Source organism: Antedon mediterranea, chromosome 2 (genome assembly GCF_964355755.1).
Source record: "Antedon mediterranea chromosome 2, ecAntMedi1.1, whole genome shotgun sequence".
In the NCBI taxonomy this organism is placed as follows: Eukaryota; Metazoa; Echinodermata; class Crinoidea; order Comatulida; family Antedonidae; genus Antedon; species Antedon mediterranea.
In genome coordinates this window covers 9,806,186-9,823,681 of record NC_092671.1, presented here as the reverse complement: position 1 = coordinate 9,823,681, position 17,496 = coordinate 9,806,186, and the positions used below count along the sequence as shown (strand labels likewise).

Below are 17,496 nucleotides of genomic sequence, written 5' to 3'. Positions count from 1 at the left end.
ATATGATCTGTACTCTTGAGAGAAAATTTTCAGCAAATTTGATACAAAATTCTGAAAGAGGATGAATAAATGGATAAATTTAAAATCTTTCAATTCGTCTTTAATATTTCAAATTTAGTATAAAAAAATTGTCAGCATTTATTTTTGGTCTAACTCGCTTTATTGTTTGCTATCTTTTTAATTAGAGCAATTGCACTAACAAGTCTTGATGTTAGCAATCTTGCCAGACTTAATCCAATGTTTGTCAAAACAATATTTATATGCTTAAAAATATAATAAAAAGAAATTAGAAACAAAACAGTTACAAAGTATTCAAATTGGATATTTTTTTTTTCATTAAATTGGATATTTCTATTTATATTGACAATGATCAAATTTAAGCATGATTTTTGTTGGTAATATCTGGCAGGATTGGTTCAGTATTTTTATGATTTGCTTGCTTACTAACATGATGCATGACTTTTTAAAAGCACTATTTTAAATTTAGCTAACACCCGTCATGGAAGAAATTTATTTAGCAATTTATCTACAACACCCACTGTTATATTTTATGCTCACGCCAACTGTTCTGCTTGCCTCTCTGCTGCCTCTGAGTAGTCTAGTGTATCGACGCATAGCCACGCCGTCAGTTGCTCCAGAAAGCCTGGTGCGACACCCGCCATTAAAGCTAAGGTAGGCGTATAACGTGGTAAGCTGGTTGTTTGTTATAGTAGTTTTTGCATGCTTAATGTGGTAAAGCCTTTATTTTGCATTTAAAGGTCACAGCACAAAGGGAAATAATCCATTAAAATTAGAAAACATGCACTGTACCCGCATACACCTGTATCGTAAATATTAAATATGCCTAAAATATGGTTCCTTTTTAAAAATGGTTGTAATTTTGTTGGTAACAGTAATTTATATTTTCATAATATAAGGCCGCCTTCTTTATGAAGTTTTCCATTTTGAGAAATTTGCGTCTGGTTTTTGGTCAGATAATTTTGGCACATTCCATAATTGTACTTTGAAAACACCTCAAATAATATGGTAATAACTTTGAGGGTCACCAATAATTAATATTTTCACTTAAATAAGACTTTTGACGTAATTTAGGGAGAAAAAAAACTTCAATCAATCAATTTGTTTTTGTGCAAATACAACTAGTATACCTACCGCATAAATGTTTCCAAATTATAATAAAATTCTGTAAATTTTTAAGATGGTTGGTTTTGCATGCAGTGTCCCAAAAAGTATTCCTTGTATACATTTCTTTCTGTACCTGAATACACTTGGCAGTGATATAGCTATTTTTGTGAAAAGACAACAGACAATTGCGTTTCATGGGAGCTTGCTGTATGTAGATTTCTATTGACGGTTTGACTTTTCCAAAATTTCTATTTGAAAATTCTCACAAAAATAATTTATATCCATTTAGCGATAACAATTTCCAAAAGCCTAAACCCTCTTAAACTATGTGAACTATCTTCATAAGGTAAGGTCAATGTTGAAATCAATGTTAATCCTTCTGTTTTGCTATTGGCTGTTGTTGTTATTCAATGTTAAAATGTTGTTGTGTTCGTAAATTTGTTGGGATAATTTTTGTTTGATGTTTTTTTAATCCCGGTCTACACTATCAAACTTTATGTGACAAAAAAATGTGATGTGCCCATATATGGACACGATTATGTCATATCACTACCAAATTTGGGCAGATCAAACTATACTTGACTAGTTTGATAGTGTAGACATAGCTTAATACTAATATGTTATTATTTGAAAATACATCATTAGGTTTATTTGATAGACGGTGAATTGAATGCTATGTCAGTTGTTGTACGGTAGACCTTAAATATTAATTATATATATATATTTTAATCAGATATATTTCAATTATATTAAATCATATTCATTTTACATTTTTAAATAAGTGGTTTATTATATCTACCAGGATATTCAACATATCTCTGAACCTTCAATTAAGAAAATATCTAATTCTTAATCTTAAATCAAGAAAATGACAAATCAAATTCTTCTTTAATCAGAAATTGCTTTCTGGGACAATCTATGAATGTATTTTCAAGTAAAAAAGCTAAAAAAGATGGGATGCACTATATATAGTAATTAGTATCACAGCACAAGTGAAGCAATATAAAGATAGGTCACATCAACAAACCCAAAGACTAACTTTGCTATAAAAATAAATAAATATACTGCACTTTTATATATTAATAAGCCTAATAAATAAAAATAATATTTAGTTTTTTAGTTTATTTCATGTAGTCCTGTGTGCCTCGTGGTTTATTTATGGTATACTGTAGTATATTGAAGGTCCAAGAGAAAAGAAGAAAACAATTTTAAATTTTATTATTATAGTTAAATAATGATTTTAAAACTGTTCAAATATATAAATAAATAAGAAATGGTATATTACATATAGACATCATATAACAATATTATTTATCAATTTTTATATTATTTTATATTATTTTTATGTTTAGGTTTTGGAAACGCCCTTCTTTATTGCGATTGATCATGAGAAGCGTAGTGTTGTGATTTCAATCCGTGGAACATTATCAATGCAGGACTGTCTTACTGATTGTCATGCTTCGTCTACTAGCATTCCCGTTGAGGGCAGCACAGAAAACTTCCAAGCACATAAGGTGTTGTACACTCCATTTTTTTTCTCTCTCAGCTCTGTCTACACTATTAAACTTTATGTGACAACAAAAATGTGGTGTTCCCATATATGGACATGATGATGTCATATCACTACAACATTTTGGCATATCACCACCATATGTGGGTACATCACACTTTTATTGTCAAACTAGTTTGATAGTGTAGACAGAGCTTAAGAATGGAAACTAATGCACCTTATAAAAAAAGAAATTGATATGTTTTTATACTTATAAATTAAAATGTAAGAATACATTTAAATGGTTATATGCATTTTTCAGGGAATGGTAGAAGCTGCATTATATATTAAGAAAAGATTGAATGAAGACCTTCTGCTAACCAATGCCTTTATGAGAGAAACCGTAAGTATGTTACTGTGTTACAGCAGAACCTCTCTTTTAAGAGGACACTTAGTATTGTGTCCTCTGTAGTGTTACTCTATTATAATCAATCCAACAACAGGACACTTAAGCTATTGATCTTATGAGTGCAACAAATAAAGTACTAACAGTACATATTCTCTGCGGCGCGGTGTCTGTTTAGGTGGTGTGGAACTGATCATGTTGCAGCCACAGATAAATCCTTTGATCTCCGGAGCTCAGCATCCTGTTGTTAGATTGCCTAGATTAATTTATTTACCACAGAATCTAAAATCAACTCATTTATATTTATTTCATGTGTTTTTTAGAATCGGTATTCAACACAGAATTATCAACTGGTGTTGGTTGGTCACTCGTTGGGTGCGGGGACAGCAACAGTCCTTGCTATTTTACTCAGACCAGATTACCCAGACTTAAGGTGCTTTGCATTCTCACCACCAGGTGGACTCCTTAAGTAAGTATAAATAAGTTATTTATTTCTATCACCTGTTTAAGTGAATATACAAATTTACATTCTAACTTCTTAAATCCAGTTTTTTCTCACCATTCTTTATTCCAAGTTTTATCTTACGCAGAGCATTATATTTGTTGTTTTGTCATATATTTGTAGTATCATGTTCATAAAGGTTAACCCAATTGTGTTTTTATATTAGTTAATTTCATCATTCTTCTCTGTTTTTCAGCAAAGAGGCTTTGGAGTACAGCAAAGAGTTTGTATTGTCTGTGGTTGTCGGTAAAGATGTAGTGATACGGATCGGACTGCCACAACTGGAGGTCCTTAAGACTGATCTGCTTAATTGTATGACCAGGTGCAAGGATCCAAAGGTTTGGCATTTATTGATTTGTTAGGCCACTCATTCAACAATAGTGCTTTAAGTTAAAACTATAAGTAGATTAGTTTGTTTTAAGAAACACAATGTTTATTGTTTTGACTCTGGTTTTGTTTTGTTTTTGAACTGCTGAATGAGAAAGACTGATATGCGATTTCTGCATGAGTTTAAACATTTTAAAAATTCATAGCATTAATATTCTATTTCATTTGAACAAAATCTGAATTATATACTGAATAGAGTTGAAACTTAGGTTTTTTTTTGGTAATTTCGTCATGAATAGGCTAGGGTGGCATTTCTGTGGAAAGGCTACCATTTTGAAAGACCAACAAATTATTTGCAATAGATTTTTATCCGTAATTTTTCAAAGAATTGCCTTAAAATTTTCAAACCAAATATTACATTTAAAGCGTAAGTCTCTCAATCTAAACTACCTTACAATATTTTAAAATTTCTGAAGAACACTTCTTTTTTTCTGAATCAGTGGAAAGTTATAATGAGCAGTCTGATGTGTTGTTTATCCATTAACCACCGCAATCTATCAGATGAAGAAGAAAATGGTCCTAAATCTCCTAACAGTGCGAGTCTGGGATTGAATCCACAAGGATCTGCATTTCCGTTCAATGGTCGCACGCCACTTTTCCCACCTGGAAAAATCCTTCATCTTGTTCGCAATAATCCTAAACGAGAAGGGTTTGTAAATTTATTTGAATTTTTAGGAAATTGTTCAGTGGAGGTGTAGCTTGGTTGTTGACATACTGACCAATTAGCACAAAACAAAACAAAATTATAAATATTAAATTAATTAATCTTATTTCATTTGAATATTTAAAAAAAAATTATTTTGTTGTTTCTTGGCTTATATTTGATAGTATTTCAAGAAGAGGTTTAAGTTATTACGGTGTTTGGCGTGATAATTCTGATTTTAATGAAGTATTAGTGTCGCCTGTTATGATAAATGATCACCTACCCACTGAAGTCATGGCGGCTTTTGATAAGGTATGTAGGACAGTCTTCTGTTTTCATTTCATCAAATTGTGCTTACATGAAAACAAATCCTGTGTTTGATCATACAGTATATTTGGCCATAAAATAAATCATTTTCATAAAATATATTTGATGTGATATTTTTAATATATTTGTTGTGTTTTATTTATATTTTTAATATACAAGTTCTTGTATAGCGCCGCATTCCAACAATCATTGCTCATGGCACTGTGGACTACATGCTTCTCCCCTAAAGGTCAAGTTAGGTCAGTGCTTTAAGGCGCTCTCTCATCTGTCCACAACATAATCATTCATTCATGCTGATCATTCATTATCACGTTTGTTTCGTTTCTTCCTCACTACATTTCAGTGTCTTGATTGTGCTAAGGTACGAAGCTTCCCAAAAGAGTTTTTTCTTCATCACCAAAGACAAAAACAAGATAGTCGTTCATCATCGCAACTGACGGCTAGCGTTCCTCAACTCCAACCCGTTCCTAAACACGCTTCAAGAACGTACTTAGAACAGAATGCAAATGTGGTCACGGAACTAACGAGAAACTCTTCACAAAATATATCATTATCTACAATGTCTGAATCGTCTACTCTAGTAAATGAACCAATTGCAACTCCTGTCAGTTCCCCGTTATTAATGAACGGATTCGTTGATCCACTCAAAATGGCTCCACTTGCGAGCACCGAAACAATTGATAGTATATCGGAAACAAGCTCGATTGCAACGTCGATGATCAGGGTGAAACTACGAAAACCACGACGTGAAACCGATGAAGATTTTAAGCGTGGAAGTTGGTACAAAGAAGGTTATTGTTACTACATTTCAGATACGGAATCGCAAACAAGTTCAGCTCCAAGTAATGCGACACCGTTGCTTCAACATCGTCTTCAAACGCAGGCGGTTATTGAAGGCGGTTTAATGGAGAATAATAATAACTCGATGAGGGCTGGTACCTCACATGTTCGCAATGGAACACCCTACTACGACCGTTTTTGTTATTCAAAACGACGTACATCAAACTTACAATGCTATACCTTGACTTATGATGACGATACAGGAAGGGACGATAGAAACACTAAATCTCGACCGCAAAGTTTACCAATTACCATGTTTGAAGGTAATATTATATTACAATTATATAATTGACAAATATATTATTATATTATATAATTATAATACTGGACATCTGTAATTGTTATACCTTCATATATTTATTATACTGTGTAGAACCCCTCCTTTGAGACACCCCTATGAAGTGAACACCCCTATTAAGTGAACACCCCTAATAATGGAACACCCCTAATAATGGAACACCCCTATTCCAATGAAACAAACTATCGGCAATCTAAGTTTTAACACTATGGCCAACCCTTATTTAGGAAACACCCCTATTAAGGGGACACCCCTATTAAAGGAACACCCCTATTAAAGGAACACCCCTATTAAAGGAACACCCCTATTAAAGGAACACCCCTATTAAGGGGACACCCCTATTAAAGGAACACCCCTATTAAAGGAACACCCCTATTAAGGGGACACCCCTATTAAAGGAACACCCCTATTAAAGGAACACCCCTATTAAAGGAACACCCCTATTAAAGGAACACCCCTATTAAAGGGACACCCCTATTAAAGGAACACCCCTATTAAGGGGACACCCCTATTAAAGGAACACCCCTATTAAAGGAACACCCCTATTAAAGGAACACCCCTATTAAAGGAACACCCCTATTAAAGGGACACCCCTATTAAAGGGACACCCCTATTAAAGGAACACCCCTATTAAAGGAACACCCCTATTAAAGGAACACCCTTATTAAAGGAACACCCCTATTAAAGGAACACCCCTATTAAGGGGACACCCCTATTAAGGGGACACCCCTATTAAAGGAACACCCCTATTAAAGGAACACCCCTATTAAAGGAACACCCCTATTAAAGGAACACCCCTATTAAAGGAACACCCCTATTAAGGGGACACCCCTATTAAAGGAACACCCCTATTAAAGGAACACCCCTATTAAGGGAACACCCCTATTAAGGGGACACCCCTATTAAAGGAACACCCCTATTAAAGGAACACCCCTATTAAAGGAACACCCCTATTCCAATGAGACGAATAATTGGCAATATAAGTTTTAACACTACCGCCAACCCAAGAGGACACTTTGTTGGCCTGTGCCTTGTGTACCCATAGTAGGTGTTCTATGTGCTAATATGAATGTCAATATTAATTTGTCTAAAAATAATATACCTAGCAACATGACTACATTTGTTAAATCCATAGTTTTCTCTTTTAAAATTCATTTTTAAGATAACGAAGAAGCATGCAGAATGTAAGTCATTTATGTAAAATAGTCATTTGCATATCATTTGCATACTAACCTCACTTTGCATCATGGTACTGGGATATTTTGTGATCATTTGCATATCATTTGCAATCTGGATTGATGAATTTTTGTTACAACTTGCTTTTGCTGTAGTTGGAGTATAAAATAGTTTATTGACATTTTTATGCAAATAGCAAATATAGGGCCTAATGGATAATACAAATAGTTAGCATTAGATCCATTTGGGGATATGTTTTTTACTGTTCGCAGTAGGTGTAGTCCTATAGGTATATCATTTTTACATTCAAACTAAATGAAAGTAAAAGTTATATTTGAAATGGGTTGAGGTATTTTTATATTACAAACAAATTGTATTTTAATTTTACACAATGTTTTACTTTCCATTTTTTGGGTTTTCTTTTCCAACTCCATATTGATTTTTATTTCATCTAAACCTTTTTCTTTTCTTTTTATTAACTGGTAATGTTTTCATTTTTAATTTACTGTGAGAATAATATTGAATTGTTCACTTAGACCCACCACTTGCAGTGTGTGAATAATGGATATAAATAATGAAATAAATACCAGTAGTACCAGAGATGGTTGTTCAGTAATTAGAAAATAAAACAAAACTGTAACATATTGTTCACTAAGATACTATTAATAGCAGCACGTCTGCTATCAACTATTTTAACTAGTTAAAAATTAGTAAATAATATTTAGACAGTAGATAGAAAGATGCACAGATATGAGAACACAGTAGTTTTAATACAGTAACAAGTTGTATGCACATTATAACATAATAATTAACATAATTTTATAAAAAAATTAATTAATAAAAAGATACACAGGGCCTGTTTCTGCTGCAACTGCTCAAAATACGGTATAAAAATACGGTATAAAATACGGTATTTTGTATACCGTATTTTTTAGTACCCCGTTTCTGCTAACAATACTTCTTGGGTGGTCGTGTTAAATTTAATCTTTTTTACCCAAATTGCCATTCATTTATTTGATCGATAATTAAAAGTCGCAATAAAGGAAGTTTTACATCTCACTTTCAACAGCCTAGCCCTAGTGATAGAGATGTTGAGAGCACAGAAAACATCGTAATGGGGACAATTACTTCGTTCCCTCCCCGAGTTATTGTATTTTGCAATGTTGTACTGCTTTCGCAGGCTCTTCAGCTTTGAGTTTACTTGCTTTGGAGACAAGTTTATTCCATACTCCTGCTTTATTTTTTTAGAAATGTCTTTATAAATGTGGTTGTCCCTTTTATTACCTTTTAGTTGGTCAGACATTTTAGCTTCCCCACACACATTTATTTAGTAAAACTGTGACGTATTCGCTCCACATTTTCGCCGAATATATCTATACATGTGTGTAAAGCAGCTAACAGCGACAGAAAATAAAAACACGAATGGTGACCTTTTGTCATGTAAAAAAAAATACGGTATTTTTTATTGGCAGCAGAAACGGGTACAAAAAATACGGTATAAATTTGTAAATACCGTATTTTATCCACAAATTTTGTGGGGAACATACGGTATACAAAATACGGTATATTTTTTATGAGCGCAGTTTCTGCTGCCAAAAATATACCGTATATATACGGTATTCAAAAAATACCGTATAATATACGGTATTTAGTTGGCAGCAGAAACAGGGCCACAGATATGAGAACACAGTAGTACAATATTAATACAGTAACAAGTTGTAACAATTGTAGGAAGTGTCAATATAGCTGTAAAATGTACATTATAACATAATTATTAGCATAATTTGTTTAATTAATTAATAAAAAGATGCACAGATATGAGAACACAGTAGTACAATATTAATACAGTAACAAGTTGTAACAATTGTAGGAAGTGTCAATATAGCTGTAAAATGCACATTATAACATAATTATTAACAAAAGACTTTTTCTTTATAGTTACATAATTACCATAAGGAAAGTATTTGCTGCGAAATATGAAATCATTCTACTTATTTTCCTTCCTTATTTATATATTTAATTTTTTATTTATTGGGTCATTTGTAAATGAATAACAATAATAAAAAAAGTGAAGTGAACCAAATGGTTTGATGTGCCCAAATATTGTAATGATATGTCATCATCACGTCCATTGGGCACATCACATTTGTTTGATAGTGTAGACAGAGCTTTAACCTGTGTATTTCTTCTTGTTTTATTTGCAGATAGCAGTTTCTTACCCTCATCTTCAGGGTCACCAGAACCAAGGCTTGGATTTGCATACACTAAATATTTCTCAGTTAACGGAAACTACGACCCTTTAGCAAACACATTTAGCCCCCTCCCAAGTATGTCGTCGGACCGACAAAGCAGTGTGGACCTCTCTTCTGAAGAGTCAACTCCGGTCGTCGACAGATATTTTATTCCATCTCCAAAAAGAACACTAGAAGAAGATTTAGATGAAATAATCCAAAAAGAGTCTATATGTTAATTATGTCAGGTGTACCTAATTTAAATATTTAATCTAATTTGCATATCAATGCTTTCAATGGATATTCAGCTTCAAGAATACAAATTCCAAGAATACCAGGTGTATCTTATTTAAATATTGCAAACCTACCTTCATAAGTGGGAGTTCTTCTTCTTTGCAGGCCCAAGTTATTATTGTTATAACTGAATAAATGTGTGTATGAATGAATACATAATCTCCAGGTACACCAAGCAATACCTCTGTTTTGACACAAAATATATGTGCTGTAACTGAAGTGGTTGTCATAAATTTGTAAATTTAATGGAATCAATTTTGAATAACATGCTTACATTATTACTAGTATTTATATTCTTTGAATGAATTGAAATATTTTTGTACAAAGTTGAAATAATATAAAATGTATATTATACCAATCAAAATAAAAACTATTTTTGTGATTAAGGCAGGGTAAATATTTAATAGGAATGTTACAAATGTATGTGTTGTATTTAATGTTCATAATACTTTGACGAGAAGTAAACAATGTAAATATTATAATGAATTCAGTTCCCTTGATTGAATAAAAGTATAGAATGAAATATATTAATAATTATAATATTTAAAAATATGAATTTGAAAATGTTTGTTAATGAATTATTCTCGGTTGATCTGAAATATATATTTTGATTATAATTTTATCAAATTAAAATTATTTAAAAGAAATAATAATTTAATGATTAAAATATTACATATTAATGTTTTTTTTTATTATTGTTTTTACTATTATGTATATAATTTTATTAATTATTTTTACCTTTTCACAATGTTGTGTAAAAACTTGAAAATCTTGAACTGGGCAGATGATGCAATAATGAGCTTTTGATTTTTTATTAACAGCAAGGACAATAAAAATAATTTTCATCATTTAACATTGCTAATAATATGCTAAAAATATTACATTATTAGAATCTTTTGTATGCATATGTTATTAGTATTTCTAATCAACTTTAGCATGAGTTTTAAATAGAATGTTTTACCCACCACAAATCTTTTAAAGATTGTTATTTTTAAGTGCCTGGATGGATAGTGATATAACTTTTAATGCTGTTTTACCTAATTTAATAGAAGGTGTGGCATTTGTCAGGGCTACCATAATTGTGCGAATAATTAGCTACTGTTCAATGAGCGCCTTCATCCAATTAAATACCGCTGACATACGAGTGCTTTTCAGTTTTCGTAGTCCTTAAAGCTATTAATAAATAGTGCATGGTTTTGCAATAACTAAATAATGCTTCCACCAAAGCAATAATTGCTATTCATTAGCTGCAATTCTTGCGTCCAGTTATTTACCATAAAGTTTAAACTTATGGATTAAATTTTTCCCATACGTTAAAGGAAAAATTACTGAATACTGGGTAAAATTCACTCCATACATTATAGTTTTCATTTTTAATTTAATATTATTAATATCAACTGTTTGATTAATAATAAGCGATAATAATCGTACCCTTCGTCGTCATATTTTTGGAATTAAATACTGTAGAATCCCTCACTCGCACTTTGTTGTAAAAGGGAATGTTTCATTTATATTGTTTAACACTACAGCCAAGCCATTCAGAGGACACCTCTGAGATGGCATGCTTTGTTGTGTGCCAATGGTGTCCTCTACTGTATTTGTATCTCCAATGATATGGATATAATTTATTTGAAAACCTTGATTGTTTAAGTTCCAAAAATGTTGCTTTACAATTTAAACAAATGCAAAACATACATTAACAAATCTAAAAAATTCCATTTGTGTTCGAAATAATACAATATTTTATGAAAATTATTATACATAAAACTAATTACTGTATGTTGATTATGGTATTATCAGTGACTTGCAAATGTTATTGGTGTTTTAGTTTTTTGACAGGCTCTGGTTTGTGGCATGCACTGAGAACAAACTGTACATCTTTTTAAATATAGTATATTAATGATATAACAAGGATATGTTTATATTATCTTTGGAATGTTGCTTAAAAATAAAATGTGTTGTGTGACATTTCATGTTTTAGATAAATTGTTAAATGTTATCATAATTGCTCTTCCAAAATAAATAAATTAGGTCCGACAAATTGAACAAAAATAAAAGGACACAATGGAAAGAATCTCACCTGACATTGTGAATAAGTTGATTTATCTGAAATATTATATATGACCATATTTGAATAAAATTTTGAAAACTGTACTGACCAATAACAGACTCTCATTGGCTGGATAACCATTTTAAAGGTGCATTCCCACCTGTTGCTCTTCACAGAATGGATAGGGCAATGGGTTTGATAAGTAGTTTGCAGGACCATGTAAATGTTAATTTAATGCTATTTCCCAACATGCAACGTGCAAGCTCCGCCCACTTTGTAAACAAATTGGCATATGTTGTGTGTGTTACACATGCGTTGCGTTCTACACTTCCGTCAAAGCGCGAAATCAAAATGAACAAGTACGTCAACGCAACTGTTAACGTTTACATGCTCCTGCGAAAGCTCACTAATAAGAATGTAATATAAAGATATTCCGTTCTGTGAAGTGTGAATACATCTTAAAGTTGAACATTTAAAGATCTGCATGGAAAACTGTGTACACTGTTTGCAAAGATTGTGTTGTTCTAAATACATCTAATTAAAATATACAGGTGTAATACAGGTTTACAAGCTACAACAATCTCACGATGTTTTTATTACACAAAAATGAAAACAAAATGTTTTTCTAAATCTTTGGCTTTTATTAGTTTTACAATACACTTTTTGTATGTCACATCAAATCAACAGTAAATACATGTTATAATGCTCTAATTTAAATGTAAGCAAATGCTTTGATTATAAGTTCTATACTACTACAACAAATACGCTAAGTAAGGAAATGGACGGATATTGGTCTTAAAATTAGTATGTATATACTTTACGATTTATTAAAAATACCTTTTTTAAGCAAATGCTTTCTAATAAATTCAAACTAATATTAATTACATTACATTATTAAAATACCTAAACAATAAAATTATGATTACAACAAATACGCTATTGAAAAATAGAAGTATTTTGAGAGGAACAAATATATCATGATTTTAATTGGTACCTATATTTTTAAATATATATATTGCATAATTTTCAGCTTTTCAGGTTAAATTGCAGTTCACTTAATAACAGTAGTAAAATACGAAACATGCATTGGTCCAAAAGAACAGGTATATTTACGGTAATTATTTAATTTATAAAGCTTTACCTACATCATCACAAATGTGATGTGCCCATATATGGACACTATGATGTCATCATTACAATATGGGCACATCACACTTTTTTTTCAAACTAGTTTACTTTCGACTGTTTCTGTAAGGTTTAAAAACTCTTAAACTAACGGCGATAACAAGAGACTAATACTGCGCCATCTATGGTTGTAGTGTGTGTTTCTCAAGATCAAAGTACTTTTTGTGGACATTTTTTGATGGGAAGCCTACTACTATGGCAAGCCATCATTCACTGGTTATTAAACAATTAAGAAAAGTATAAGACATCTTATATTTTGCATGCCATACAATTGTACCTGGCAAGATATTTTTTTGAGAGTATACGGTGGGATATAATTTATTTTCTCATCAGTTAAAGATGCTATTTATTTCTAGAGTGCAATTATATAGCTGTTAATACATTTTAGTTACACTTATTGCTATTTTACATCTAAATTTGATTGCAAGAAATCTCAGCCAGGTTTTTTTTGTTATTGCTTTTATTTACATTTTTATTATGATTTATTTTTAGATCAACATTCATCTGCAAGCGAGCAAGATATGGTGAACTTTCACCTTAAAACACAGCAGCCATCTTTTGGTGTAACTTCATATCGTGAGTGTGGTCATCATAAAAGCGATCTGTTGCCTTGATACTCCTATCAAAATAAATGTATTATACAAATAATGTTGCCGTTAATATCCTGAAACAGTAGTTTGACATGGTAATGTTGTTCAGTGTCTAGGTTTTGTCTAGTCGATCTTTAACCAGCATTACATTTAATGTAAATAATATGCAAGTTTGATAAACATCTTTAATACTGTTCGTAAACAAAAACATTTCATTATCATAACAACAAACAGATGTTATAGAGGGCACTATTGATATAATACCACTTGTCACATTCCAACTTACCTAGCTACATATGGATCTAAATTCCTTAGTTGTCCAGTTGTATCCAGGCCTGGGCCGTAAGAATGAACTGCAGTGCTCTTTGTAAAACCATTAGGTAACTGATCCATTACTGCTCCGAATGTTCGCCCTGCACGAGCCTTCCCCTTCGGGTTCATATCATAAAATCTGAAGGAATCACAGGTTTGTTAATGAATTTGTCCAAATGTACTAGTTTAATACAGTATTAGGACCAACATGACTAAAAAAACTGCCCTACCTTGTGTCATAGTGTGTTATCCAACCAAACGGCTCAACTGGTATTTGTGCTTGAGGTTTGTCATTATTGTTAGCATAGCCTGATAACTCCTATAAATTAAATTAAATAAAACTGCTCAGAGTCAAAAGTCTATTAATTTAAACCTAATATTATTTTACTGTATATCAATGTAAATTAGAACTCAATTTTTTCAATTTTTGCTACAAAGTTTTCATTATTATGTTGAATTTTTTAATAAATACCATATAAATATAATTATTAGCAAAAATTCACTGACCTTATGACCCAAAATATAGTGACCCAGTCTCTCGTTCTGGCTTGGTATTGGCTGTTGTTGACCTTGGAATGATCTGGTCGCTATAGATGAGTGGTTATCAGGGTTGGTCATATTCAGGTACTCGGCTGGGTCAATCTTGCGGATTCTTCTGCTAACATAGTCTGGCACATCTTTCTTCTTTGTGTAAGCCTTCATAATTCAAATATGTATAACTATTATTATCTTTAACTTGAAAGTACCAGGCGCGGATTTAGACGGGGGATAAACAGGCTTTAGCTCTGCCTCCCCCTCCTAAAAGTTAACAGCCATTTAAAAAAACAATAAAATAATGATTTTTCTGTAACCCGACGGATTGTTTTTATCATTTATGAAATTTTTAGCCCCCACCCTCCACCCTCCCCTAATCTATAATGCTGTAAATCTAATCTAATTCTGTAAACTAAGCAGATGAAGGTACTCCTCTGTAAAGATAGAACTAAGTAAAAATTCAACTTACATGTTCCATTACTCTGTGCACATATAATGGTTTCGCCTTCTCATGTGTAAACCCGGTTTCGTGGTCTGATCGATCAGAAATGAATGGTAACTTCTCAGCTCCCTATAAAAACAATAACAATTTTACTTTATTGGGATTTAATATATCACAGTATTATTGCTATTTAGCTATTATCCCTCCAAGATCAATTAGATGACATTCATTGATAAGTTAAATAGGTTGGTTAATGATTCAAAACTTACGTGGCTATATTTCGATGGTCTATAGGAGGTTTTCATAACACTAATTCCAGTTGGTCGATCTGTAAAAAATCCCTAAATAAAAAAATAATTTAAAAAAATTAAAAATTACAGACTGGCCAAACCATTAATTTTGTCAAAACTGATTTTATGAGATATAATCAGAGTCCACTTACAGGCATATCGTTTTTGTAGGGTGAACCTGGATGATATGTGATTGGTTCAACGTTGTACGCATGTGTATAACCTGAGCCCTGTTTTCCTCCAACAGTTTTAGTTGAGGTATCCACTAAGTTGAAAATAAAGTTGTAAATTAATTAATTTTGTTATATCAATTAAATGAATCTAAATCGTGATAGTACGGTCAAGGTAACTTTCTAAAACCATCTGGACCCCAAAACTTTTGGCGTGGCCCAAAATATTGAGTTTCCAGAAAGTATTTGGGACCGTCTGGACCTTTAGGACTATTTTGGTCTTGGGGGAGTGACCGTACTGTTAGTATTCATTTAAAATGTCAGTAATCTCAATCTACTGTTTACTTACGTCTTTGGCTTGGAGTGCCTTTAAACCTTACACTTGATTCTGTTGTCATATATCCTGGACCCTGAAATAAAATAATTTATGTGGTACTGTATTAATGTTCTATTTTAAAGTTTTAAATTGCATATTTATGTGACAACAAAAATGTGATGTGCCCATATATGGCAATGATGATGTCATATCACTACCATAATTAAGCATATCACTACCATATTTTGGCACATCACACAATTTTTACCTAGTTTGATAGTGTTGATAGACCTTTTTAAAAGGTGTTTTGTTTCAATTTAAATATTGCTTCTACAGAGATAAACATAAACAGTACCATACATAGTCATTTTTGTTTAGTTTTCAATTTGAAAAGAATAATCCTTATTTTCAACATACATACATTGATATTAATTGTATTAAAGTCTAAAATGACATAAAAATAAATAATTAATTTTTACATGTCCCTTGTTCTCTAATGCTACTGGGTCTTTAGACTGTAACTTATGCAGATATGGTTTGTATTTTGGTAGTACACCACTAATACTGGGACCAATACCATGCTGTTTGGTGTCAACATACACTCCATGCACCTGTGATATAATATAATCAATAATCAATCTATCAAAAAATCAATCAAATTGGTGGTAAATTAAAAAATCTTATTAAAAGTATTATTGAATCACATACGTAACATAAACAGTGCTATATTTTTATGTCCGAAAAATGTATTTGTTGTATTTTAACAATATTGACAACTGTTTAATGTACCTCTCCAACTGTTGGATATGTGATGGGCTTCTGACGTACAAATCCACTGCCGACTTGCGCCAGATTGGATGGGAGTCTATCAGTTCCATTTGAATCTCTAGAGGGCTTGAAATGAAGTTGTGTGATAGAGTTGTAGTTTCCACGAATGATTTGGCTGTAAAGAAAAAGAGTTAACATTTTAGAGCATTTATTGAAATAAAATAATATTAAGATTGTTTTTAAATATTTGTATGTGATTATTTCTTACCCCATTGCTGGGTTGTCCTTCTCGTCTAATCTTGCACTGTAGTAGACTCCTGGTCTAAAGTTAGACTTATATCCAGTACCAACATGCTTGCCTAGTCTTGGTTCGAACCCATCCTTTCCATACTTGGTGGAATAGTTTGTTGAGTAAAACTTCATCATGTCAGTGTCTGGGCCATGACTGGCACTGATGTGGTATGTTTTAGGACCAATCGGTAAACGACCCATTTTGATGTTAATACAGTATCTAATATTAATAATCGAACTGAAAAAATAATAATAGGCCTATATTAAATTAAAACTTTGATTTTTAAAGTTAATTATTTATCCTAGGAGTTAGCCTAGGCCTATGCATATGTAATCAGTCACAGACACGGCATATTTCAGTATATGCCTAGGCTATATTATAGGGCTACTTGGCCTAGTGTTAATTATTATTTCTCACCACTACTACTTACTAATACAATACAATAATACATAGGCATAGGCCTAGTAATAATATAGTTAGTGACTGTTCTGCTGGTGGTGGTTGGTAAGCCCATACATACTGTTTTCTAGTACTACTAGCAGGCCTAGCTTTCTCATTCATTTATTATATTAAAATCTATTATATTAAGGGATCATCCATATTAAGATGTACACTTACCAGGTTGTTTTCCCTAATATTTACAGTAAAAACATGCAAAATCGGTCGTTTGTGTAGAGATGTAATCCCACCACCCCAACAACACAGCACATGTCACAACAAACAAAATGTTTTCATAAGTTGCTATTGGTGACGTACGGTTGTGCTCATTTCTGAAATGCTGCCCCCTAGAGTTTATATTACTTTTTTGATGTGAAGGGAAGGGACACTG

The 17,496-nt window shown here is 32.0% G+C and overlaps 2 protein-coding genes across 4 annotated transcripts in view; one reads left to right on the top strand and one right to left on the bottom strand.

The window, feature by feature from the left end:
- The window catches only part of LOC140040336 (diacylglycerol lipase-alpha-like), a 39,491-nt gene extending 29,267 nt beyond the window's left edge, over positions 1 to 10,224 (top strand). For 2 of the 3 annotated variants that reach the window (XM_072086198.1, XM_072086195.1), the window contains exons 9-16: positions 2,478 to 2,639; positions 2,937 to 3,017; positions 3,344 to 3,489; positions 3,719 to 3,860; positions 4,350 to 4,558; positions 4,738 to 4,864; positions 5,223 to 5,982; positions 9,398 to 10,224. In XM_072086198.1, the coding sequence (XP_071942299.1) occupies positions 2,478 to 2,639; positions 2,937 to 3,017; positions 3,344 to 3,489; positions 3,719 to 3,860; positions 4,350 to 4,558; positions 4,738 to 4,864; positions 5,223 to 5,982; positions 9,398 to 9,663 (1,893 nt within the window). In that variant the 3' untranslated portion in view covers positions 9,664 to 10,224. Of the gene's footprint in view, positions 1 to 2,477; positions 2,640 to 2,936; positions 3,018 to 3,343; positions 3,490 to 3,718; positions 3,861 to 4,349; positions 4,559 to 4,737; positions 4,865 to 5,222; positions 5,983 to 7,179; positions 7,202 to 9,397 lie in introns of all 3 variants that reach the window. The other variant, XM_072086197.1, reaches the window with a different exon arrangement.
- Positions 10,225 to 13,264: 3,040 nt separating this feature from the next.
- On the bottom strand, positions 13,265 to 17,396 carry LOC140039609 (stabilizer of axonemal microtubules 4-like). The gene is made up of 12 exons (XM_072085226.1): positions 17,286 to 17,396; positions 16,644 to 16,904; positions 16,397 to 16,550; positions 16,087 to 16,218; positions 15,641 to 15,701; positions 15,274 to 15,386; positions 15,101 to 15,172; positions 14,859 to 14,960; positions 14,363 to 14,551; positions 14,086 to 14,174; positions 13,830 to 13,994; positions 13,265 to 13,572 (listed from the first exon to the last, which is right to left on the bottom strand). Exons 2-12 carry the CDS (start codon positions 16,865 to 16,867, stop codon positions 13,491 to 13,493), a joined length of 1,383 nt encoding a protein of 460 aa, XP_071941327.1. The 5' UTR covers positions 16,868 to 16,904; positions 17,286 to 17,396; the 3' UTR covers positions 13,265 to 13,490.
- Between the last annotated feature and the right edge of the window lie 100 nt (positions 17,397 to 17,496).